At 53.1% G+C, this 24,148-nt stretch overlaps 1 protein-coding gene across 3 annotated transcripts; it reads right to left on the reverse strand.

Moving 5' to 3' along the window:
* Positions 1-612: 612 nt before the first annotated feature.
* On the reverse strand, positions 613-24,148 carry RAMP3 (receptor activity modifying protein 3). 3 transcript variants are annotated; one of them, XM_025379563.1, is made up of 4 exons: positions 24,030-24,125; positions 9,460-9,592; positions 3,618-3,881; positions 613-716 (listed from the first exon to the last, which is right to left on the reverse strand). In XM_025379563.1, exons 1-3 carry the CDS (start codon positions 24,085-24,087, stop codon positions 3,626-3,628), a joined length of 447 nt encoding a protein of 148 aa, XP_025235348.1. In that variant the 5' UTR covers positions 24,088-24,125; the 3' UTR covers positions 613-716; positions 3,618-3,625. The 3 variants fall into 3 exon arrangements, with proteins under 3 accessions (XP_025235348.1, XP_025235346.1, XP_025235347.1); XM_025379561.1 differs by having other exon boundaries at positions 617-716; positions 3,630-3,881; XM_025379562.1 differs by lacking the exon at positions 613-716 and having other exon boundaries at positions 2,768-3,881; positions 24,030-24,148.

The raw sequence follows: 24,148 nt of genomic DNA on the forward strand, positions 1-24,148 counted from the left end.
CACACAGGGCTCAGCCATCATCTGGCCGTAGTTGCCAACACTTTGTACACACAGTCACACACACACTCAGGAATATGCACTCACATGTACACACATGCACACTAATGAACATATGCTCACACATATACACACAAATATACACTTTCACACACACTTATATACACACGCATACTCATGGCGTCTGCTTCCTATGAGCGGTCATTCCCACATGAATTCTAATCACCTTTGACAGCCAGTCCAGGCCTGAAGCTGAGCCACAGGGAGCCTTTCAGGGCTAAGGGTTGATTCCTTCTTCAAGGAGTGAAGCAGGTAGGGTCTTCTGGGTGTGTCCAGAAAGGGAGACCTGTGGGCCACAGCTGGGTTTGCCTAGAGAAAAGACTTGGGGATAAGTTCTCCACCCCCATGAGGCAGGGCTGTGGCTGCACTCCACCACAACCACCATGATGACCCGAGTACTAAGGCTGCACCAGACTGAGCGCTTGGGCCAGTCACCCTGTTAGGGGACCCCGGCAGCCTCCTGCATGCCCGAAACTTGCCACAGTTAGGAAGGGACCCGCTCTGGCTAGAGGAAACCCATGCAGGTCCGGGGTCCAGAGGGGCTCCTCAAGGCAGTTGTCACCTCTCAGGGCTGGAGTCAGAAGGGCAGCAGGCCGGGAAAACAGAAAAGACCACTCATCAGCAAGTCCCCTTATATTTCTGAGCCTCAATTTCCACATCTGCAAAATGGGGCGTTAATAATGATTGTGTAAACTGATGAAATGTAAGAGATTTTTAGATAAGGAAGCTCCTAGAATACACACGCTATCCCTGCCTCCAATGCACACTCACATGTACACACCAACACACATACACCCTCACACACACGCTCACACACATACACACATACACCCACACAAGCACTTTCCCTTTATGGGCCTGGCACCCTAGATGCTTGGTGCCCTGGAGAAAACACATGGAGAAGTAAAAATTGAAAGAAGATTCAGATAGGAAACACGAATAGATACCCTCTTACTCCCTAAATAATTACTTCTCTTTCACCTGATCAAGGCTGAGTGAATGTTGATGTCCCTTCCTTCCTTGTGAGCCTCTGCAGGGTTATGTGGACAGGCCTCCTGGCTCCCTATCCAGCTCCTTGATCTGCCCACACAGCAGTGTAGCTGCACCCACTTGCCCTGTCCCTGGTGAGGGAGCTTGAAACTCCTGCCAAGTTTGGAGTCTGCATAGCAGAAAAACACAAGCTGTCTCCAGAGTGTATTCCGCAAAAGCAGCATCTGGCTGAACTAGGGCCTGACGCTTTACCTAGCCTGGAAACAGTGTTTGAGGGCCCTGCCCTGGGACCTCCCAGCCTCTAGGACACCCCTCATTGGACCCTCACCCCATCCCCAGGAATCCAAACCCTCACAGAAATCTCACCAGGCCCCCCAGGACCCCTGTCCCTAGGGAGGAGGTAGCAGATCAGAAGACAGTGCCCAAGAGCTTGGGAGGAGGCCAGAGTGTGACTCCAGGCTCACTCCCTACTCGGAGCAGCTTCCAGGACTTGGGTTCCAGGGCACCCAGGAGGTAGCTGCAGGCGTCCCAGTCCCCTTTGAGGGGGTGGTTCCATCAGCACATTTCAAGCTTTTCTTCAAGGATGCACAACCAGGAGGTGCCTAATGCGAGCCAAGGGGCAGGGCTGCACCTCTACCATAGCAGCCCGGACCCCAGGATCCACTGAACACAGAGGCATCACTGCAGGCCAGAGGTCACCAGGCTCCACACAGTCACACAGGCTCCACACAGTCACCGCGTTGGGCAGATGGTGTCCCATCTCAGAGATAGCTGGCCAAGGCTTGGGTGGTGGGGATCCCAACCATTCATGCCTGGCTGAGGCTGCCCCAAGAACATGAAGTAGACTCAGATTCTGTCCCCCACACTGTGTTCCCAGCGGGGTCAGGTTCGGGCCACCCACCCAGACCTCCGGTCCAGTGGCAACCACCATGCAGATCCCCAGTGCCAGAACCTGCCTGCCTGGGCATCGAAGGGGAGCTGGGCCTCTAAGGGCAGAGGAACTACCAGGGTCGTATCTGTCTCCACTCACAGGGGTCCAGCAAGAAGATGCTGGATCCAACAGCCCACATGCAAAAGACGCAAGTCTACAGAACTGGAACCTGGACAAGAGCCTGGCCACAGGCCTGGAGATAAAGCCTCTCCACCCACTCTAGGGACCCCCAGGACTAGCATCTGCCTCAGTTGTTCCCTATCTGTACAATATGTACAGGGGACTCATCAGACCCAAGAGATGCACCATCTCTCTGAATAACAAGAAATAAAACAGGCCCCTCTCCTATTGTAACACCCTCTGAGCCCCCAGGCACTGACATTTTGGGATTCCAGAACCTCAGTTGTTCCCTATCTGTACAATATGTACAAGGGACTCATCAGACCCTGGCCAGACCTGGCCAGGGCCTCTCGGTCCCCAGAAAACCCAGGCAGGGGTCCTAGCAAGCCCAAAGCAGTTGCAAAGAGAAAACAGAAGAGAAAGAAATCTTCCCCATCATCCTCAAACCGACGGGTCGGGGTGGGAGGTACCCCGGGGCCTGCCAATAGCTAGGCAACTTTCTCCTCCTGACAGGCCCCTCTCCTATTGTAACACCCTCTGAGCCCCCAAGCACTGACATTTTGGGATTCCAGAACCTCAGTTGTTCCCTATCTGTACAATATGTACAGGGGACTCATCAGACCCGAGAGACGCACCATCTCTCTGAATAACACGAAATAAAACAGGAAATTCCAGAAGTAAGGTAACTTTACTCAGATAAAATGCAGATGGTAGCAGATAGAGGCCACAAGCTCATGGTATGCCATTCCAGAGGGCCCCTCACCCACAGAGGAGCCCCTGTAGGAAGGAGGCCCAGGCCCCATCCGCACAGCAAGCCCTGGTGAGGGGCTCTGACACACCCCCACTCCAGCCTCTGGTCACGGACACAGCCCATAGTGGGCACAGCATCATGATGGAATGGACTCTGCAGGCCACACGTGGCTCCTGGGAACCCCCCAGCCCCTCCCTTCTCCTCCCAGCCTTTCCAGCTGTCTTCCCACCAGGAGGACCCGGAGTTCACAGCACGGAACGTCTTCCACAGCATGGAACATCTTTCAAGAGCCCCTGCCTGTCTTTCTGTCTGGATGTAGGCAGGGGCCGGGGCTGGGGCAGGAGCCAAGGCAGGAACCGGAGATGGGGTCAAGCCAGGAGTTCTAGTCTAAGCAGGACCTAGACTGCAGCTAAGGCTAGGCTGGATTCTGTGCTAAGAAATGGCATAGAAACCTCCGGGCAGAGGCTCCGGCCCAGCATGCGGAGCACAGGACACAGCAGGTGATTTCTGCGCCCAGCACATAAGCTCTGGCCTTATCACATTTTCCTTCACTGGCCCTAGAATGAGCAAAGAGCTTGGGCAGATAGCCTGAGCCTCGGCCAGGGAGCAGGCTGGCCTCGAGGAAGCAGGTCAGCCCAGGAAGGGAGGGGTCTGCCCATGACCACGTGGGGTGTGGCCACGGTAGCTGGAGATTGGCAGCACCCATCCGTTCTCCCATCCCCAGGGAACTTTCTTCCAGCTTGCCAGGTGTGCCCCACTCCATCTCACCCAGACCCTCACAGCAGCGTGTCGGTGCGCTTGCTGCGCCACACCACCAGGCCAGCCATGGCGACAGTCAGAACGACGGGGATAATGATCAGCGGGATAAGAACCTCATCTGGGGGGTCCTCCAAGTGGACCTTGTCCATGGTGCAGTTGGAGAAGAACTGCCTGTGGATGCCGGTGATGAAGCCCTGGGCCAGGGGGTTGGGCCAGTAGCAGCCCACGATGTTGGCCTCCATCTCGGTGCAGTTGGTGAAACTCTCATAGTACCTGCAAAAGCAGAGGGAGTGAAAGCCAGGCTCTCGCCATCACCCCTCACACCTGACCTGACCTGAGGCCAGGAAGATGGGTGGGGTGGTTTGGGTCCAGTCCCATTTGACCATGACTTGCTGCCTTTGAGGCCATGAGCTCCCAGGATCCAGGGTCTCAGCCCAGCTCCCCTGGACCTCCAAGCACTACCCAGGTCTGCCCAGAGGACACACCAAGCCACGCTTCTCCAGGGTCAAAGGGTGCCTGGATCACGGCCGCTTGGACCTGCAAAGCCTTCATCATCCAGGATACCCTAAGAGCCCAAGAGGAGGTTCTCTCTGAGGCCAGGGGCAAGCCACCTCCTAATCAAGTCAGCCTGCCCTCTTGTGCCAGGTGGTGGCCAAGTGGGAGTCACATCTGTGAGCCCCAGTCCCTGCCTCTTCATCTCTCAGAAGTTGCCTCCTTCGCCCCATCTAACAGGATATGTGGAGCCCCCTTCTGTGGGTCCCCCTGTCCATGAGATCAAAGATGGGAAGGGCACTCAGCAACCACCCATGATGCTCCATGTCCACCCAGCACAGGCTCTGGACAGTCCTCATGCTGACCAAGGGCTATAGCCACAGAGACCCAGAAGTCAACTCAGCATAAAGGACTTCCCAGCCACCACCTGGTCCAATGGGCAGACTGTGGAGGTGATGACCTCCCTGTCACTGGGGTCTGCAAGGCCTAGAGTGGCAGCCACTCATTCAGGATGTTCTAGAAGAAGTTAGATGAACTCCTGCCCAGATGTCAACCCCTCTGTCCAGGGCCAGCACTTCCCCACGCCTGTGCTGCATGAGGACAGATGCAGGAGTGTGAAGGGTCCTGCCTTGGCTTCCCCATGGGAAAGTAGCCCATCTCCTCTTTCCTGTGCTGTCCCAGGAGGGAGCCACTGATCTGGCCCATCAACAGGAAAGAGCTGCTTCCTGCACGGAACATTATCTGGGCATAGATTTCCCAAAGCATTAGAAAGCGATGGGAAACGGGGACTCTGACCCACTCCACCCAGGGTTCTCCTGGTCTCCCAACCCCATGCCCCAGGAAGGGTCTGGTGAGCCGAGGTACAGTTACTCAGACCAACTCCTGACTGATCCAAGGCTGGCTCTCAGCACCTTAGAATGTAAGTCAGACACACACCTGTGCCTTTCCAGGTAGTGTCGGCAGAGAACAGCCAGAGCAAAAGGAACAGCCTCGAATCCAAGTACAGAGCTGTTGGCTATCCTGGGCCTCAGGCACGATGCAGCCCCTAAGACATGCCCAGGCTTTAGAGGCACCTCAACAGCTAGGTCCATGGACAAACCCTCATCTCCCCTGACCTGCTTCTCCCACAGGGCCTCAGATTCAGTGGCCTGCTGTCCACCCCAACCCCCTGCCAGCGGATCCAGGAGCTGGGGAGCCGTCTAACAGCACCATGCAACAGCCTTCACCTTCTGAAGTTCCCAGCATCTATGTGCGTGATGAGAATCACATGCGGTAACCTCTGTGCCTCCGAAGTCATTCCACCGAACTGCTACCCAGGAATGCCACCCCCAACAACCATCCCCAGGGCTGAGACGAGCCAGACAGACCCTGGAGAAGACCCTCTGTGGACAGCGAGTCTACAGAGCAAGAGGAGTGATGTGCAGCCCCAGAACTGTCCCAAGAGGAGGTGAGGCAGGGCTGAAAGCCCTGCTGTTCCCAAACCCTACTCCCAGCCAAAGCTAGGCCACATGGAGAAGCCCACGGAGCAGAGGTAATCCCAGAAGACAGCATGGACAGTGGCTCCAGGCTCAGGTTGCAGAGCCAACGTGACGGGGCCTCTCCAACTCCAGCTCAGCCACTCACCATCTTTGTGATATGGGCCATGTCATTTAACCTCCCTGGACCTCAGTTTCCTCGTCTGTAAGTGGGTTTAATAACATTTATCCAATCAGGTGGCTGAGAGAACCAAATGAGTTGAGGTCCATGTGCCCCAGCAAGTGCCTGGCACAGAGCAGGTCATGGGGTGAGCCCACCCCAGCTGTTAGGTTTGGGGCAGAGCTGAGCACAGTACCCATCTCTGTGGATCCACAAAATCTGCATGTTTGTCGAATTTCTAGAGAAGTCCACACTCAGTGCTTCTCTAGAAAACCGGGAACTATTTATGATTTATTCATCCCCTGGATAATCTGGGGCCTCCCTACTCCTCCTTCAGTCTGGCTCCCGAGAGCACTCTCCCTAAAAAAGATGCACCACAACCCAGGATGGGAAGGAGAGGAACCCAGTAGACTGGATGCCAGACAAACCCCCCAGTCAGACTCCCTCTCCCCCGACCCACCTCTGGGGGGTTTGCCCACCTTGCTTTAGGTTTCACCACCTGAGTGTGTGTTCCCAGGCAATACAGTGTTGCATTTGGAAATCCCAGAGCAATGCTCCTTAACTGGGTACAGAAGGAGCCCATTGCTGCTGTTGGAGGGAGGTTCCCCGAGAGTACACGCTTTGGTTGCCCCGAGGGGCGATGAGACCCCTCCCCAGGGAAGGCCACAGGCAGGCCATGGGCGAGTTTGGGGAACAGGGTCTTCCCAGCCATGACTCCTGATGGGACCGTCATGTGGACCAGTCCTACTGAGGGGAGCAAGCCACCTCTCCTCTAAGCTCACCAAGGCCCACCCTGCTTCAGTGGGGACCAAAGCAGAACGAACATTCAGGGGAAAGAGGGGTGTCCTTCGTTCTTGACTGAGCTGGGCTACAGGGCATGGGCAGGCAGTCGCCGTGTCAGATAAGCATCGGGTGCCCTCCACGTGGGCCAGGCCGCTTCCACCCAGTGCGTGCTGCCACGCTGGGGCACTGCCCTCGCTGAGGCTTCCCTCTCCTGCCTTGGCTCTGCTCCCCAAATCTCACAGCTTCCTTTGTCATGGTTTGCCCCACATCTTGGTGCACAGCCGCCAGAGCTTGAGAAAGGTATGTGGGAATAAGATGCTGGAGATGCCACACGTCTGACAGTATTTTCGTTTCTCTCTATTTAGTGGACAAATTGGCAGGAAATAGCACACTAGCCGAGAAATCAGTCTGAAATTCTCAGGTCCTTGCATCCCACAGTCCTCGGTTTCCAGGGCTGCTGTAGGGGAGCCTGAAGGCCTCTGATCCCCTCATCTCCAACCTGGAGCTCATTTTTTTCCTCCTTTTGGATAGGTGTAGAAGTTTTCCTTTGTTTCTACAGCTCTGATATACCAGGATCCATGCAGGGCTTTTTCCTCCCTCGTGTCAGCACTGGGCAAGCCCTCGCCGGCTGCAAGCTCATGCCCTCAGGCCCTGGCAAGGGCCCTTTATCCCTCCATTCTTCTGTTCTCTTTCTAGAATTCCTATTATCTTGGTGTTACACCTGGACTGACCACTGACCTCCTAATCATCTTCTCTCTCTCTCCTATTCTGGGGAGATTTCCTCAACATCTCCCTTCCAACCTTTCTATTCCATTTCACTTCTATCGCGTCCTCCATTTCTAAGGCTCTTTCTTTGTTCTCATTCATCACATGAGAGATAGTTGTTTGCCCTCTGAAGATACCAGTCGTGACGTTTGGCGTTTTCTTCTTGGTGCATGGCCCCTGGGGTTGCTTGGTTCCATCTCTCTGGTCTCTGTCCTTCAGGGTCAGAGCCTTAGATCAGATGTCCAGGGACCCTGCTTGGACACTTGTGATGTGGAGTAGGGACTGAGAGCTGATGAGACACTGGGACCCTGCAAAAAGGCTTGTTCCCAGAGCTTCCAGGAGTTGGTGGGGGGTCACTGCTTCTAGGTCCTTCCTCTTGGATGGTCTCATTCTTCAGAAAGGACAGCTCCAATCCTACCCTAGACCACCCTCCTGGACTCAGTGGCAAAAGACAATGCATGTCAGCCGCTTTCTCCAGCCTCCCTCTCTGGGACACTATGACACGTTCTCAATTACAGGGGAAGGCCCAGAAACCCTGGTGTCGCCAGCTCCAAGAATACACCTCCAGTGTCCAGCTGGGGTGGAGGAGGGCTATGGACACCTCACTGCTTCTCAGCCACTCTTGCCACTCTCTTGGGAGCTGGTGCTGCCAGCCGGGTCTCAGGAGGCCGCAGTGTCAACCTGGCTGTTCCCAGCTTCCCTTTTCCAGCATCAGGTCTGACTTCACCAAGGGCGCTCAGTCAGTGGCTCTTGCCCACTCACTCGCTGACTCCTAAATGCCCATAGGGTTGCCTCCACTCCTGTCCTCCCAACCCAGGGCTAGACATCTCTATTTAGTCTCTTTACCGAGGCTTTAGCAGGTTACAGAGAGGAGCGAGACCAGAAGCTATGAAGCTATGACCTCCTCCTCCCTGACTCCACCTCCACCCGTGGTTCCATTCCACGCCTGTGTCCAGGCTCACTGAGGACCAGGAGGAGCCTGCAAAACCCTTTCCTGAATCCCAGCACCCCTTCCCAGCAGACTCAGAATTCCATTCCACTTGGTTCAGCAAGCAGTTCCCCCAGGCAGTGGGGCTGCAGATGTGACAGCCTCAAGGAGCCCCCATCTGCTGGGCCACCAGAATGGCCAGGGCCGGGGAGGCTTCCTGGGGCAGGGCCATGGTCAGTGTCTCTACAGAGGGCAGAGGCTGGGGTGCTAACATGCAAAAGCATGAGGCCAGCACAGTTTGGGTCTGGCAGCAGCCACCAGGGAGTGGCACAAGACTGCAAAGCCAGAGGTGGAGTGGGGTGGGGCAGAGGACTGTGAGGCCATGAGTGATTTCCAAGGAGGTAAGGAGATAAAAAACTTGGGAAGCTTCTAGAACAAGGGGCCCTCCCTTCCCTATGGGGTGTTGTCCACAATTGCACCTGGTATAAACCATTGGAACCCAATTCCTCTAAGTCCCCTGACCACCAAGAACAGATCCAGCCATGACTGGTGCTGTAAGAAAGACACACATAACAATGTCCACCCAGCTCCAGCTGCAAGGACAGGTGGAACACCCTCCAGGCAAGGCATCCCCCAGGCCAGGGCCCCCCCCCGGGGTAGGGTAGCACCGGCCCCAGGCCAGGCCACTCCCAAACTGGACACTCCCTGGGCAAGGCACCCTCCAGGCAGAGCACCCCCCAGACAGGGCACCCCCAGGCCAGGGAACCCCCGAACTGGACACTCCCAGGGCATGGCACTAATCTGGAACAGGAGGAAAAGCAGGCATGGGGAGGATTCCCAAATAACAGAGGAGAGGGAGAAGCAGAGACACAGTGTAGAATTGCTATAACATCAGAGTGAGGATGCGGAATGGGGGATAGGAAGCTGGCAATGCGCTGTGGGTGTGGGGAGCACAAATGCCGCGGGCAGGGGTGGGGCACGGGTGGGGCCATGAGTGATGTGCCAGCGGGATGTGGGTGGGGTGGCCAGAGCCAAGAACCAAGGGCAGAGTGTGAATAGGGGCGTGGTTGGGGTCCTGGGCAAAGTGTGGAGCAGCACATGAAAGGGCTGTGGGCAGCCTACAGTGGGTTGTGGGTGGGGCATGGGTGAGGCCTTGGGTAGAGTGCGGTCGGGCTGCAGTCAGGCAGTGATTGGGCAGTGGGCAGCGCTGTGGTCAGAGCAAATCCCATGCCCAGCAGTGGCACTCACACGATGAACTCGGACAGGTTGCACCACTTCCAGACGTCCACCTTGCCCATCATGTCTGCGAAAGCCTTCCCACACAGGGGCAGCCTCTCCAACAGGCCTGTCTCGTTGCAGCCGCCCACTCTGGGACACCCACCTGGAGAGGGGACAGTCGTGAGAATTCCACTGCAGTTCACACTAGGGGTGCCAGGACAGGGGAGGCCCGAGGGGCCATAACTTGAGGACTCACTAGCAAGGCTCCATTTGCAAGCCTGAGACCTTTCCAGTGGGGTCCTCCACCCTCCACCCTGACCTACCTGTCAGTGCAGAAAGGAGGCTCCACACAGGGACCTCTCCTCAAGACAGGACAAGTCCACCTTTTCACTTTACCGCCTCACAGGCAGTGACACAGGGAGGCATCAGGCAGTGAGACCCTGGGCCAAACTCCTTGGGAGGTGGTGAGAGGGTCTCGGGCAGATCAGGGCTGGCAAAGAGGCTCCCGTTCCAGCTTAGGAGTCCCAGGAGCCTGAAAACATCCTGAGGACTCTAATACCTGGGGATCATCCCAGTGCCTGCAGGGGCAGCAGAGGAGGGCTCCAGGCCAGTAGGGACCACCCCCTCCCGGTCAAAGCCCCCCTCTGATTCTGGGAAAAACCAGGGGCTGAGGCCACTGCAGGGACTCATATTGCCAGCAATGGGAATGAGTCCTTTGGACTTTCTCAGGGTCTGACACAAGCTGCTTGTCCCAGGATTTCCCCACTGCCCTTCCCAACCTCTGCCCACCAAAACATCCCCTCCCCTTCCACCTCATGCCTTTGCTCCACACATTTCCCCATGGGGGACATCCTCCCTCTCACTGAGCAGCACCCCCTGCCCTTCAGGGGCTGTCTCCACGGTCATCCCATTTCCAGATGACAGGACCTCCCTGCTCCTAAACTTCCCCCACCTGACCTCTGCTTTGGCGCTCATCATATACTCAAGAGAGAGCCCAGGCATATGTGTCTGGGGTGTGTGTATGTGTGTGTTTGTGTGTGCACGTGCGCATGCACAGCCCTGCTGTCTGTGTCTTGGTGTGTGTGCATGTGTGTGTGTAGGTGCACAGCCCTGCCATCTATGTCTTAGTGTGTATGTGTATGTTTACATGTGCATGTGTGTACACAGCCCTGTCATCTGTGTTCCGGTGGCCGGTGCTGGGCTAGAGGAAATACCATGAAGAAGCAGACAAGAAAATGTTTCCAGATTGACATGGGACAATGTCTGACTGACCAGGGACAGACCTGGCTCACACCCACACTGCACTGGTTACCAGCTCAACTTCAGTTTCCCCATCCGCAAGATAAGGGATACAGGCCCCACCTCACAAGGAGGTTGAGCTGGCTAACTTAGGTCTGAAATGCTTAGTGCCACCATCCAGGAATGTATCATTCATTCATTCCCTCAATAAGTCTTGGCTCAATGATAGGGAAAGCAGTGAGCATTTCAGAGTCTGATCTTCTTCCATGCGTGTGGCTCACCGTGGGCACTGAGCAAGTGCTGAATAAGTCACTTTAATATGGAAATGGCACGTTTAGACAGGACCACCTTCTGGTGCAGTGACCTGCTCCACCAGACCACAGCACCCCAGACACTCCTCAAGAGGCATAGCCTGCTTAATCCTAACATTAGGGAAGACCCTGGGAGCCCCTTGGTTGAACAAGGGCCTGATGCCAGCAAAAGGGAGTGGCTTGTCTGAGGCCAAAGGAAGGCTGGAGGGGTCCAGATCCCAGGGTTAAGGGAACTGGCATGCTCAGCCCACCCCCACCTGCAGCAGGACACCTGGAGCACATACGGAGGACAGGTGTTAACTGGAAGCCCACAGAGGAGAACACAAAAGGGCTTGCCAGCTGTTCAGGGTCATGGGTTCCCAGACTCAAGGCACCTTCTTCCCTTTGTGACTGCCCAAACCTATACCTCAGAATACAGGCTGACAGCACTGAGAAGGGCCCCTGGGGGTCACAGCTGGTAAAGTTGGATAGGGGACTCGCAGGTCCCACAAGCCTGTGTAGGCACTCGCATCTCCCCTTCTGTCCATGCAAGCTTCCCCAGGACCCAGGGCATCTTGAGGCCCCAGGGAACCCCAGGGATGGGAAGCACACAGACTATGGCTCAGTGGTCGGCCCGCTGCCATGTGTAAGCAGATGGCAAGGACACAGGCTGGGTGAAGTCCCCACCACGGCCCCTGGACACAGGGTCAGTGACTGGCTCTCCCAGAACAGGTCTTTCAGGGCCTTCTGGCCACTCTGCATGGTTTTCAGCACCTGGAATGTCCCTGACCCCCACTTCACTTGTCTCATCAGCACAGCTGCAGGCCTGGCTTCTCTGAAAGGCCACATACCCCACTTAGGGCCCTGGCCCCTGAGTGAGCCTCTGGGGTGCTCACATCTCTTCACAGAAGGGCCATGTGCTCATGTGCTCATTCTGTATCTGTCCCATCCCTGCATGTAGCACAGGTCCCCCACATGGTCCCACAGGGTCTGCACATGGAGATGGTGGCTCAGTACCCACTGTCAACCCAGTGAATTTTATCCAAAGATTAGCAAAACATGCTGGACCACCGCTGTCATGTGTTGCGAACTGTGTTGGATCCTTGGACAAGGGGAAAGGGAGAGGATCTGGTTCTTGTCTTCAGAGGACCTGCCATGTGGGGTCCAGGGGGCAAGAGGAAGACACAGGGATCTCAGTCCAACGAGGGGAGTGATTGAAGATACAGCATATAATAGATGGGGCAGAATCCAGGACAGAGTGTCATGAAGTCTTAGCAAGATGCACAGGCCACACAGGGGCTGCGTGTACAGGCAGCCACAGTCAGAAGGAGACCTGAGCTCCGATGTCAGTGGCAGGAAGGGGGCATGACCAGGGCTGCATTAGGGCCACTGAAGGGGATGGTGCAGTAGCTATCGGGGGCTAAAAAATGCACAGGCCCCATCAGGATCATCTAAGAGGACTTGAGCTGCCCGGGTAGCAGGAGGAGCATGGAGCAGGATGGGTCCAGGTGCCCAAAGCAACACGGCTTCAGCAAATACCAGTCAATGGCCCAGAGACGGGCCAAGAACAGCAGCCAGTGTGGGGACAATGGCCAGTCGCACACGTGAGGGCTTGCTGAGGCCAGGGGAGTCAGGAGGTCCCTGAGGACCCAGCCTGTACTTTCCCTGGCCCCTAAGCCCCGTCATCTGTCCCAGGCATCACAGGAGCCCCCAAGGGCACCGTAAGAGCCACTACACAGATGGGGAGGCTGATGCCCAGAAAGGTCTCCCAGGGTCACACAGCTCTGGGGTAGTCATCTGTGCATGCTGGCCTGCTGTCTTCACCCACAGCACCCAAGACCCTCCTGGCTCACTCCTCCAGCCAAAGCAAGGTGCTCCCCATCCTGTCTGCTCTCACTGGGCCTTGTCCACTTCCTCAGCTGGGAGTGCCCACTCCCATCTCCCTAGGAGGAAATCCACACCCCCACCAACACCCCCACCTCACCCCTCTCCTTGGCGGCTGAGCCCCACTGCGCCCCTGCTGTCGAGGCTCTGCTATGTGCCTCTCCCCTCCTCCCAGCTCAGGCCTGGTGTCAGGAGGTCCACAGCAGCATTTGTGCCATGAATGCGAGGACCCCAGGATGGTAGCCGTTGAAGCAGTGTGAGCTGTGGGCAAAGAAGCCGACAGTCCCCAAGAGAAATCAGGTGCCCTGGACGATCAGCCCTGCTCCTTGCGGTCCTCCCCACACTATCAGAAGTGGCAGAAGCCTACAGAGGCTAGCTTTCCCACAGTGGGCAGTCAGCTCCATGCTGGGGTTTCCTCCGCTTCCCAAAGCCCATCAGGGCTCACTGGGCACTAGGAAACTTGGGGGTAAAAACCACTGCCCACCACCTCCTGCTCAGCCGTCCACAGACACAGCTGGGACCTCACAGGGACAAGCCCACTTGGTCCCCCAGCCACCTCAGGGCATGTGTCCTTCCTTCCATAAAAGCGATGTTAGAGAGGCCACACCTTCACCCAAAATCCCACAGTTTGTTAGCGACAGCCTGGACAATAGCCCAGGGTCCTGACACCCGGGCACCACCCACAGCTTCTGATGGACACCACTTGCGGTGGTTTTTGTAAAAGCCTTATACAAGCCTCACTATATCCTTGTAGAGAAGATAAGCAGACACACGTCCATGTCCAGTCATATGGCAGATGTCTGGACAAACTTTCTACTGAAAACAACTGAAAGCCTGGATAAAGTATAAACAATACATTCATAAAATCATCAAGGAGCTGACAAGATGGCAAGAAATTATCAAGCTAAAGACTAGATGGAGCAGAACCCAGGGGGCCATGGATTTGTTGCCCTGGAGGCATCTTCCCAGCCTGGAAAACTGGGGGTGGATAAAGGCCAAGATGAGAAGTCCAATGAAAGGCCCCATAAACTGACATTCAGAGGCAGGTGAACCAGAAATAACTCTTCACCCTCGGCCGACTAGGAGGAATGGGACCTGGCACTGAGCAGGGAGGGGGACCCCTCTCTGAGAGGTCATAAGCACAGGCTGACCTTCTTGTAGATTCATAGCCCAAATTCACATGACCCGGATGGACCCAGGGAAACCCCAAGTTTAAACTGATCACCATGGACAGGCCCCCGCAGAAGCAAATAAGCCCAAACCCTCTCTAGAGGAGGGCACCATCATTGCAGCCCTCAGAAAACTGCCATCATTAACTTGTTGTAAGTTGTAAGTTGTACAACTTTGTTCTTTGTTTTTTTTTTTGAGACGGAGTTCACTCTTGTTGCCTAGGCTGGAGTGCAATGGCGTGATCTCAGCTCGCTGCAACTTCCACCTCCCGGGTTCAAGCAATTCTCCTGTCTCAGCCTCCCAAGTAGCTGGGATTACAGGCATGCGCCACCACGCCCGGCTAATTTTGTATTTTTAGTAGAGACGGGGTTTCTCCAAGTTGGTCAGGCTGGTCTCGAACTCCTGACCTCAGGTGATCCACCCACCTCAGCCTCCCAAAGTGCTGGGATTACAGGTTTGAGCCACCGCGCCTGGCCAACTTTGTTCTTTTTCATGACTGTTTTGGCTATTTTGTGTCCCTTGCTTTTCCATAGAAACTTTAGGATCAGCTCATCAATTACTGCAATGGGCCAGTTGCGATTTTGATAGGGATTGCATTGAGTTTGTATATCACTTTAGGTAGTACTGATATCTTAACAATTAAGTGTTCCAATGTGTTAACATAGGATGTCTTTCTATACCAATCTTACAATTTACAACATGGCAACAGTAATCAAGATAGCATGGTACTGGCATAAGGTTAGATAAATAGACCAATGGAATAGAATTCAGAATCCAGGAATACACCCTCACACTTATGATAAATTGATTTTCTACAAAGGCACTAAGACAATTCACCAGGGAAAGAATACTCTTTTCAACAAATTGTACTGGGACAACTGGATATACACTTGCAAAAGAATAAAGTCGGACCCTTCTCACCTCATACACGAAAATTAACTCAAAATGGATCACAGACCTACATGTAGAGCTAAATTATAAAACTCTTAGATCACCCAGCTATTCAGGAGGCTGAGGCACAAGAATCACTTGAACCTGGGAGGCGGAGGTTGCAGTGAGCTGAGATTGTGCCACTGCACTCCAGTCTGGGCAACAAAGCAAGCCTCTGTCTCAAAAAATAAATAAATAAAAATATAAATGAATAAATAAAACTTTTAGAAAAACACAGGAGAAAGTCTTTGTGCCCTTGTGTGAGAAAAAGTCTTCTTATACATAACACCAAAAGCCCAAGAAACAAAAGAAAAATAGATAAATTAGACATATCAAATTTTAAAACTTCTGTACTTCAAAGGATAGCATCAAGAGAGTGAAAAGACAACCCACAGAATGAAAGAAAATATACGCAAGTTGTATATCTGACAAAAGACTTGTATCCAGGTTGCATAAAGAATTCTTACAACTCCATAATAAAGGGAAAAACAAACCAATTTAAAATGGGCAAAGGATATGAATAGTCATTTCTACAAAAATATATACAAATGATCAATAAGCACACGAAAAGACAATCAATATCATTAACCATCAGGGAAATGCAAATCAAACCACAGTCAGATACCACTCACACCCACCAGAACGGCCATCATCAAAAAGGCAGTCAGACGTGATAGCACACACTTGTAACCCCAGCCACTTGGGAGGCTGAAGTGGGAGGATGGCTTGAGGAGTCTGGGGTTGCAATGAGCTATGATTGCACCACTGCACTCCAGACTGGGCAACAGAATGAGACCCTGTATCAAAAAAAAAAAAAAGTGTCAGTGAGGACATGCAGAAATTGGAACCTTTATATACTACTGCTGATTGGAATGTGAAATGAAGCAGCCACGTTGGAAACTAGTCTAGCAGTTTCTCAAAATGTTAAACATAGAGTTACCATATGACTACACAGTTCCTCTCCTAAATTTATACCGCACATGTTCGCACAAAAATTTTTACATGAAGGTTCATAACGGCATTATTCATAATAGCCAAACGATGAAACAATGTCCATCAGCTGATGAATGGCTAGAATGTGCCATATCCATGGGATACAATATTATTTGTACATAAGAGTAAAGTGCTAATATATACCACAATATGAATGAACCTTAAAAACATTCTGCTGTGAGAGAAGCCAGTCACAAAATCTCACATATTATATGATGCCATTTACACTAAATGTGCAGAGTAAGCAAATCTAGAGACAGAAAACATATTAGTGATTCCTTAAGGCTAAGGGGGTTGGAGGAAATAGGGAGTGACTGGTAATGGGTAGGGGGTTTACTTCTGTGGTGACAACAACGTTCTGTAATTGATTATAGTGATAGTTGCAAAATTCTAGGAGTGTACTAAAAAATATTGATGTATACTTTAAATGGGTGAATTGTGGGGCATGTGAATTATATCTCAATAATGCTGGCTTCTTAAGGCATAATAAAAACGTTTTCAAACATACAAAAGGTGAAAGGAAATGTCACCCACACACCCAAACTACAAGTAATGTTTAGGATGTCATTCAGGGACAAGGGAAGCCTATCGGAAGCCAATATGGACCTATGCAAACGAATGGAGGACATCAGAAATTTTCACTATGTAAGTAAATATGTAGAATTTTTCTCAATGTTTAAATTCTGTAAAAGATAATAATCATGTATCGTGAGATTTATAACTTTGGTTTAAGTAAAATGTATGACAGCAATGGTACAAAGTTCAGGCAGGGAGAAATGGCAGGTTCTTAGGCTATCAGTGTAATGTCACCTGAAGATAGACTGATAAGTTAAAGATGTATACCATAAACCCTGAAGCAACCACTGGAGTAACAACAACAACAACAAATTACATCCAATTAGCAAGGATGGAGGGGGAAGAGAAGGGCAAGAGGAAGAAGAAATGGAGTAAAAATAATAAACACTAAGTCCAAAAGAAGGCAGAAAAGGAGAAAAGGAAGGAAAAGAATTGATGGTACAATGGTAAATTTAAATCTAACCATATCAATAATCAGACTGAAAGTAAATGGTCTAAGCACTTCAACTAAGAAGCAAAGATTGTCAAATAAGAACAAACAGTAAGGCCCAACGGTAGGCTGCCAACAAGAATCCAACTTTAAATGAAAAGACTCAAATATGTTCAAAATAAAAGAGTGGGAAAAGATACATCTTGCTACCACTAATCAAAAGAAAGATGGAGTGGCTATATTAATATCAGACAAAGTATGTTTGGAAGCAAAAAATATCACTAAAGAGGGTCTTTTCAATACAATAAAGGGTTCGATTCATCAAGATGACATAGCAATCCTAAACATTTATGCACCTAATAACAGCACCAAAACACACAAGGCAAAAACAGAACTACAAGAAGAAAATGACAAATCCACAATTTCACAATTACAATTGGAGAATTCTTTTTTTTCTTTTGAGACAAGGTCTCACTCTGTCACCGCCTCCTGAGCAGCTGGGACCACAGGCATGTGCCACCACACTCAGCTATTTTTTTTTGTTGTTGTTATTTGTACAGACAAGATCTCATATCACCCAGGCTAGGCTCCAGCGGTCCCTTGCCTTGGCCTCCCAAAGTGCTGGAATTACAGGCATGAGCCACAGCACCCAGGAGATAGTTGGAGAATACTCCTCTCTCAATAATTTACAGAACAAGTAGATAAAAATCAGGAAGCTATTAGAAAACATGAACAGCAGAGGAACAGAGGTGTCCAGGGCACAGGCAGGAGCACAGTGGAGCTGGGTATACTGTGTGTGGAGGGGTGGGGTACACACCTTTGTGGGTGTAAAGGAAAGAAGTGACTTTGGAAAGGTAGACCTAGAGCGAGGTTGGAGCAGAATGTACAGGTCTTCAGAGTTTATTTAAAGTCTAATAGAAAGGCAGAAGTGGGTTTTCAGTCACAGTACTCTCCCACTTAACCCAAACAGGCCCTCAGGCTTCACATCATGGAATCCTGGGCAAGCACCAGCCAGGAGTGAAGCCGGTGTCCCTTCAAGAGAAGCCTGTACCATCTCTGCAGGAAGGGAGGCCTATGTCCTTCTGAAGCTTGACCATGCCACCCTCCAGATGCCCCACAGGTACATCTGCCAGAAAGCAGAGACCTCATCCCATCTAGTTTCTGATTTGCTGTGTAACTCCAAACCGGGCCCTTCACCTTTCTGGACCTTTGTCTCCCCATTTGTAAAAAAGAGTGATTCTGATTCTGTGTGTTTTCATTGGTTAATAATTGTGCACCTACAAAATCTCTGTCAAGGTTAGTCTCCATCGGGCCCCAACTTCCTCTTCCCACCACTGCTGACCCCAGCCTCCAGCTTGTCCCAGCCATGAGCTGCTGCTCCAGGACCCTCTGGTTGCTGGCAGCACCTGCCCCTCCTCCTCCACAATCAGACTGTCCCCCATCAGCACAGCCTCCTTCCTGGACACCAGCAGCTCTCACTTCGGTGGGTCCCAAGCTGTTGACCCCAGGTTCTCTTGTAGCACAGCTCTAGACTCTGAAGTGCTTTGAAGGAACCAATGAGTAATAAGAGACTCAAAAGTGAAACCATTCTTCTATGAGGCTGGTGGGGACCACCATTCATGAACCCACCCAGAAAGCCCTGAGGCTTGGGGGCTCTATCCCTAGTTCCTCTGAGCACTGTCATCTTTCAGGACAGCCACCAGAGATAGGACAGACCCAGCAGAGTCAACTGTACAATAGGCTCACCCAGGCCACAGCCCAGGCCTATTGCATGGGAGCCTCTGGAGTGTGAAACCGAGAATTCATGTTTGTTAAAACCCCCAAGGGATTCTGACGTAGGGTCAAGTCCGGGATTGAGAGATGGAAAGCAATGTGTCTCCACTCAGATGTGCAGACCATCACCTGAAGACCTCAAACAACGTAGATTCCAGTCCAGCAGGCTTGGAGGCCAAAGCACCCCTCTCTGCAAGCCCCTTCTGCAGGTCCGAGGACCACACTCCAAGGAGTAAGGGCATGGGGGATGGAAGAGCAGCAAGCAGGAGCCAGGAGGCTCTAGGTGCTCACCTTGGCTCTGCCCCTGACCCTGACACTTACTCACTTGCCCCCCTGAGCCTCAGTGTCCCCATTCAGAAATGGAACCAGTGGCACCTACCTGGCAGACCCTTGCCACATTTCTCTTTCCCTTCAGCTTGGCTCTCCACCTCCCTCAGTATTGACCAGTGCTCCCTGAATGCCCTGTTCTAAGTGTGGCCCAACCCACCAAGCCCTACAACAGCCAGACAGGGCAGGTACTTCAAGACTGAAACTCTGTGACAGGGTGGGTCAGCTGCCTGCTCAATGAGACACGGCAGGGGAGTCAAGGTTCAAAGCCGGGGCATCTGCCCACAGAGCTGTCTCCAGGTGGCACGTCACCATTGCCTCAGACTGACGCCCTCACTCCAATTCCCACCCTTGGTCTGCCAAGCAGGGCTTCATCCAAGGCTTACCTCCTTGCCCTGAGGGCTCCTGGCTAGAGTGGCCACACTTAGCCCTGGCCCCCAACCCCCACCTTCCTTTCCTTCTCTCCCAGTGGGCATTTCCAAGCCCCATGCCAAGCCTGGGCTCTGCATCAGATTCTGGAGGACAGGTCGGCATCGATTCTGGGAAGGGCCTGAAAAACATCATGCCCTCTTCATCACCTCCCTCGGTTTAGAGATGGGGCGATGGAGGCCCAAAAGAAAGCAACTTTCCCAAGGCCTCCTTCTGCCACCCTGCTCAGCGGCACCTGCCTGCAGGTGAAAAGACAGCCCTGGCATAAGTGACCAAGGGATGCAAGCCCCAGGGACCACGTGGAGCCAGACGAGAACTAAGGCCTGTGCACCTCCACCCTAAAGCTGTCCCTGCCTTGGACTCTAAAGGTTTGCCTAGCTGCTCTCCACATCCAGCTCCTGTCCTCATCCCTGGGCCTGGCGTCATTCCCTAACAGATTCTCTCAGAACCCTTGGGTGGGTCTCCTGAGCTCGGCCCACCATCCCAGTGGGCACGAGCCAGGCTAGCCCCACCCTGTCCCTCCTGGCCAGCGCCCACACCTGCAGCCTGGCCCACCTGGACCCCTAGGTCTGAATCTGAACCCCTAGACCTGGACCCCTTGGCCTGGTACCCCTCAGCGTGCTCTGACTGTCACCTATCAGACCAAGACCCAGCCCAGTTCTTCTTCCTCCTCCGCCTCCCTCTCCTTCCCCTTCTTTCTTTCTTCCTCCTTCCCCCGTCCCTCTTTACCCTCCTCTCCATCCCCTGTTTCCTCTCCCCTCCTTCCTTCCTCCTCATCCTGGAAGTTAGAACGAATCTGAACCACTGCCTTCTCCCCCCAAGCCCATTCCTAGCAGGTATTTGCCGCAGCCAGCCCAAGTTGTGGCTGTTCCTACAGCCCACCTCCCTACACAGGGCCTGCATCTGCTGCATTTTCACATTAACCATGATGCTCTGAAACACAGCTCTGGGACAAGGTCCTGGTAAGTATCCATTACCCTCCGGCAACTATTATTCTCCCTGAGCCCCTGATCTCCCCCGCTGAGCCAGGCAAAGATAGCATCAATTCCACACCACCCCCAGTGCCAGGGCATTGCCCAGCCCCTCCCCTAGGACTCTACAAACACCCACCCAGGTGGCATAGCTACCTAAAGAGAAGAAGGGGTCCCTGACAACATGCCCCTCCCTGAATCTCTGCATGCCCCAAATCTCTGCATACCCCAGAACCTCCACATGCCCCATGGCAAGGACCTGGCCTGGGCAGATTGTAAATGTGCCTTTGAGGACCACAGGCCATCCTCAGGCAGGTGTTCTGAGATAACTTCTTTGCCCATGGAGGTGCTATGAGGATGCCTGTGACAGCGCCTGCCCTGGGCCTGCACAAGGCAGGCACCCTGAGAGACCAAGTGTCCTCCCAGGAAGCTCATTTCTAGTGCACATGAGGCTTGAGGGGCTCCCAGCAAAACCTGACAACCCACCCAATGTTAGAACAATGGTGTAAAGACAGATTCCTGGCAATACCACAAAAGAGGGTCATTGCCAATCAAGCTACTGGCTGCATTAGTAAAGGTCGCAGGAACTGAATCAAAATAGAAATCCATTTTGGTTGGTTTCATTGGGAAACAAAGAACATGCCGGCCTGTGTTTCTTTTGTCTCAGGGACTTCCAGACGCCGAGAGATGATAAACAGCCAAACAGATGCACTTCCGCGAGAAAGGGCTTTTGTGGCTAGTCATTTGGAAATGAAACGCAGGCGCTCTCCCCATCCTTAACAGAAAGAGCATCGATCAGACTGGCAAGTGGCTGCCATGGGCCATGGTCAGTCGACCTTGGGAGGCTGTGGATTCTGGGTGGTTCTGCCCCTGTTCTCTGTGGTTGGGCAACTTCCTCTCAACCCTCCAGACTTCTGTTTCCTTATGAAGAGTAGGTAAGAGCATGGAGGTCAGATAACCTCCAAGGAACCTCCAGTGCCAAAAATCTATGGGCCTCTTCTTGGCCAATCACCACCATCAAGTCTTCTTTTTTTTTTTTTTTTTTTTTTTTTTTTTTGACAGAATCTCGCTTTGTCACCAGGCTGGAGTGCAATGGCACGATCTCGGCTCACTGCAATCTCCGCCTCCCAGGTTCAAGCGATTCCCCTGACTCAGCCTCCCGAGTAGCTGAGACTACAGGCATGCACCACCACACCCAGCTAATTTTTTGTATTTTTAGTAGAGACAGGGTTTCACCATGTTGGCCAGGATGGTCTCAAACTCCTGACCTCGTGATCTGCTCGGCCTCCCAAAGTGCTGGGATTACAGGCGTGAGCCACTGCCCCCGGCCTGCCACCTCCAAGTCTTTAATTCACCAGAGTTACTGCTATCCAACCACGGCCCTTGGGCCCACTTGATTCAGCAGAATCAATGTGACCACAGGTAACATGGTAGCAGGACATCATTTAGTGATAAAAATGGTGGTACCATGTTCACATGCTTGCACACACAGGCACACACACTATGGTGCTCCATCTTTGGGTGCTGTGAGTGAGCCTCATGAGGCCCAGTGCAGTCACTGGTGGGTGCCTTCCTACACCTCCCCTTGTTTAAGCATGAATCCTTCCACCCCACAATCCCATGCCCAACACAAGACGATAAAGACTAAACTGAATGGAATCAAACTGACGGTCTCAGCAGCCCTTTGCAGGTTGCTACTATTACATCTACATTGCAGCTGGGCAACTGAGGCCAGTGAGTGCTTTGTAATCTTGGGATCATGATCGGGATTTTCACCCAGACCAGAAGAGTCCAGTCAAGGGCTGGACTACTGGCTGCATTAGTAAAAGTCGCAGGAACTGAATCAAAATAGAAAACAGCAAAGCATCCTGCTGAGTAGACAACTGCTGGACTTTGCATCCCCACAGCCCTGCACAGCATCAAATGCTTTCTGGAAAAAGGTTTGGAATTCTCAAAGAAGCCCCAGAGGCCAGCACCCTCCCTGCTGGTCCCCCTGAGCCAGTCCTCACTCAAGAGGAACCCACCCAGCTCCTTCCTTCCAGATACAGCAGCATCCAGGGCAGATGTGGGCTCCAGTCCCACCTCTGACACATCAGCCTGGGACCATGAGCAAGTTTTACTCTCTCTGAATCTCACTCTAGCCAGGCAAACACTGGGAGGGTCTGCTGAGAAGCTGGGCCTGGTCCCCATTCTGGCCAGAGAGCATGAAACCATGTCCCATTGGAGGGGGACAGTCAGGACCAACACAACAAGACAAAGAAGTGACCCTCAGGAACTGGGTCCACGAGAGACAGGATTATTAAGAGGAGGGATTCTGTGCAGGCAGAAGCCTGTGGTCCTTCTCAATTCCATACTGGAGATGGTCAGGAAAGCCTCAGCTTCTCCCAGAATGAATTCAGAGGACCTTCCTTCCATTATAGTGACCAGGATCTCCACCTGAGGGGCGCTCACTGGAAGTTTGCTGAAATCCCAAATCAGCATGCTCCTGATTTCAGAAGCTGCCAGGCACCTTTGCACTTCAACACAAAATCAACCACGTCCTAGGCTCCAGCCCTGGAACACCAAATGAAGCCACACATGTTCTGCACACCAAGACCTCTTCAATGGAAGGAAAATGAACACTGAGTTTGGTCCACCCTTTTCCCACCTCCCTTACCAAATCTCAAATCATCAAAACAGGCCCAACACTGCATCTTACAGTCAGGGAAACTGGGGACCACCAGACCAGGGCCCTCCATCATCAGTGTCCCCCCTAGAACTGGCCAGGCTCAGTCACTGCTTAGTGGACCCCAGCCCTCAGCAAGCACTCTTCCCCAACAGCCCTTACACACATTCTCTCTCTCTCTCTCTCTCCCCCCCCCCCCCCCCCCCCCCTTTTCTCCCTTCTCTCCCCCCCCCCCCCCCCCCCCACTTTCTCTTGGATAATTTCTTTAGTAAGGTACTTCAAAATAAGCTTTTAGTTTAATCTATTTCCATTTTGTGAGCAACGGTTCTCCCCAGAGTCCTGATTTATTGCGGAAGAAAACATTAGAAGAGGATGGCTCAGAGAGTCGCCCCGCTTCCCCCGTCAGCCAGTTCCAAGACACACACAGGCGTCCACACAATGAAGGGTCCTGGGAGGACCAGCTACCCAGTCGGGAGTCCACCCTCCCACGCCCCTGTGAGTGGTGGGCAGGCACTCAATGCCAGGACAGGGAGCTCACTACCTCACCGACAGCCCATCCTAGGGGGAAGGGGGAAGGAGCCAGACCTGGTCTGCCTCCTCTCTCGCCCACCCTGAGGCGACCCCAGAACTGGGGCGTGGGGGGACATCACAACTAGGAGGAGCGGGGCTGCCAGACCCCGCCGGCAGAAGAGCCCGGAGGGGACCCTGTGCCTCCCTTGCCCGCCAGAGTTCTTTGCCTTCAGCTTCTCCCGGGTGAACCCTCCCGCAGAGCCTGGGGAGCCCGCCAGGGTCGCTGTGCGCCCCTCCCGAGCTCAGGGGGAAAGGAAGGACTGCGGCGCAGGTGCAGGAAGGCGCGGGTCCACGCGGGTCTGATGAACTCCGGGGAGTGGGGGCGCCTCCGGTGCGGGCCGACGCCCCCTTACCGCAGAGCAGCAGTAGCAGCGGGAGAAGTTGCGGGCGCCGCTGCGCTCCAGTCTCCATGGCTGGCCGGCCGCGGCTGGGTCACGCTTGGTCCGGCTGGGGGTGCAACCGGGGACGCCCG

The sequence above is a fragment of the Theropithecus gelada genome, chromosome 3 (assembly GCF_003255815.1).
Source record: "Theropithecus gelada isolate Dixy chromosome 3, Tgel_1.0, whole genome shotgun sequence".
Taxonomy (NCBI): domain Eukaryota; kingdom Metazoa; phylum Chordata; class Mammalia; order Primates; family Cercopithecidae; genus Theropithecus; species Theropithecus gelada.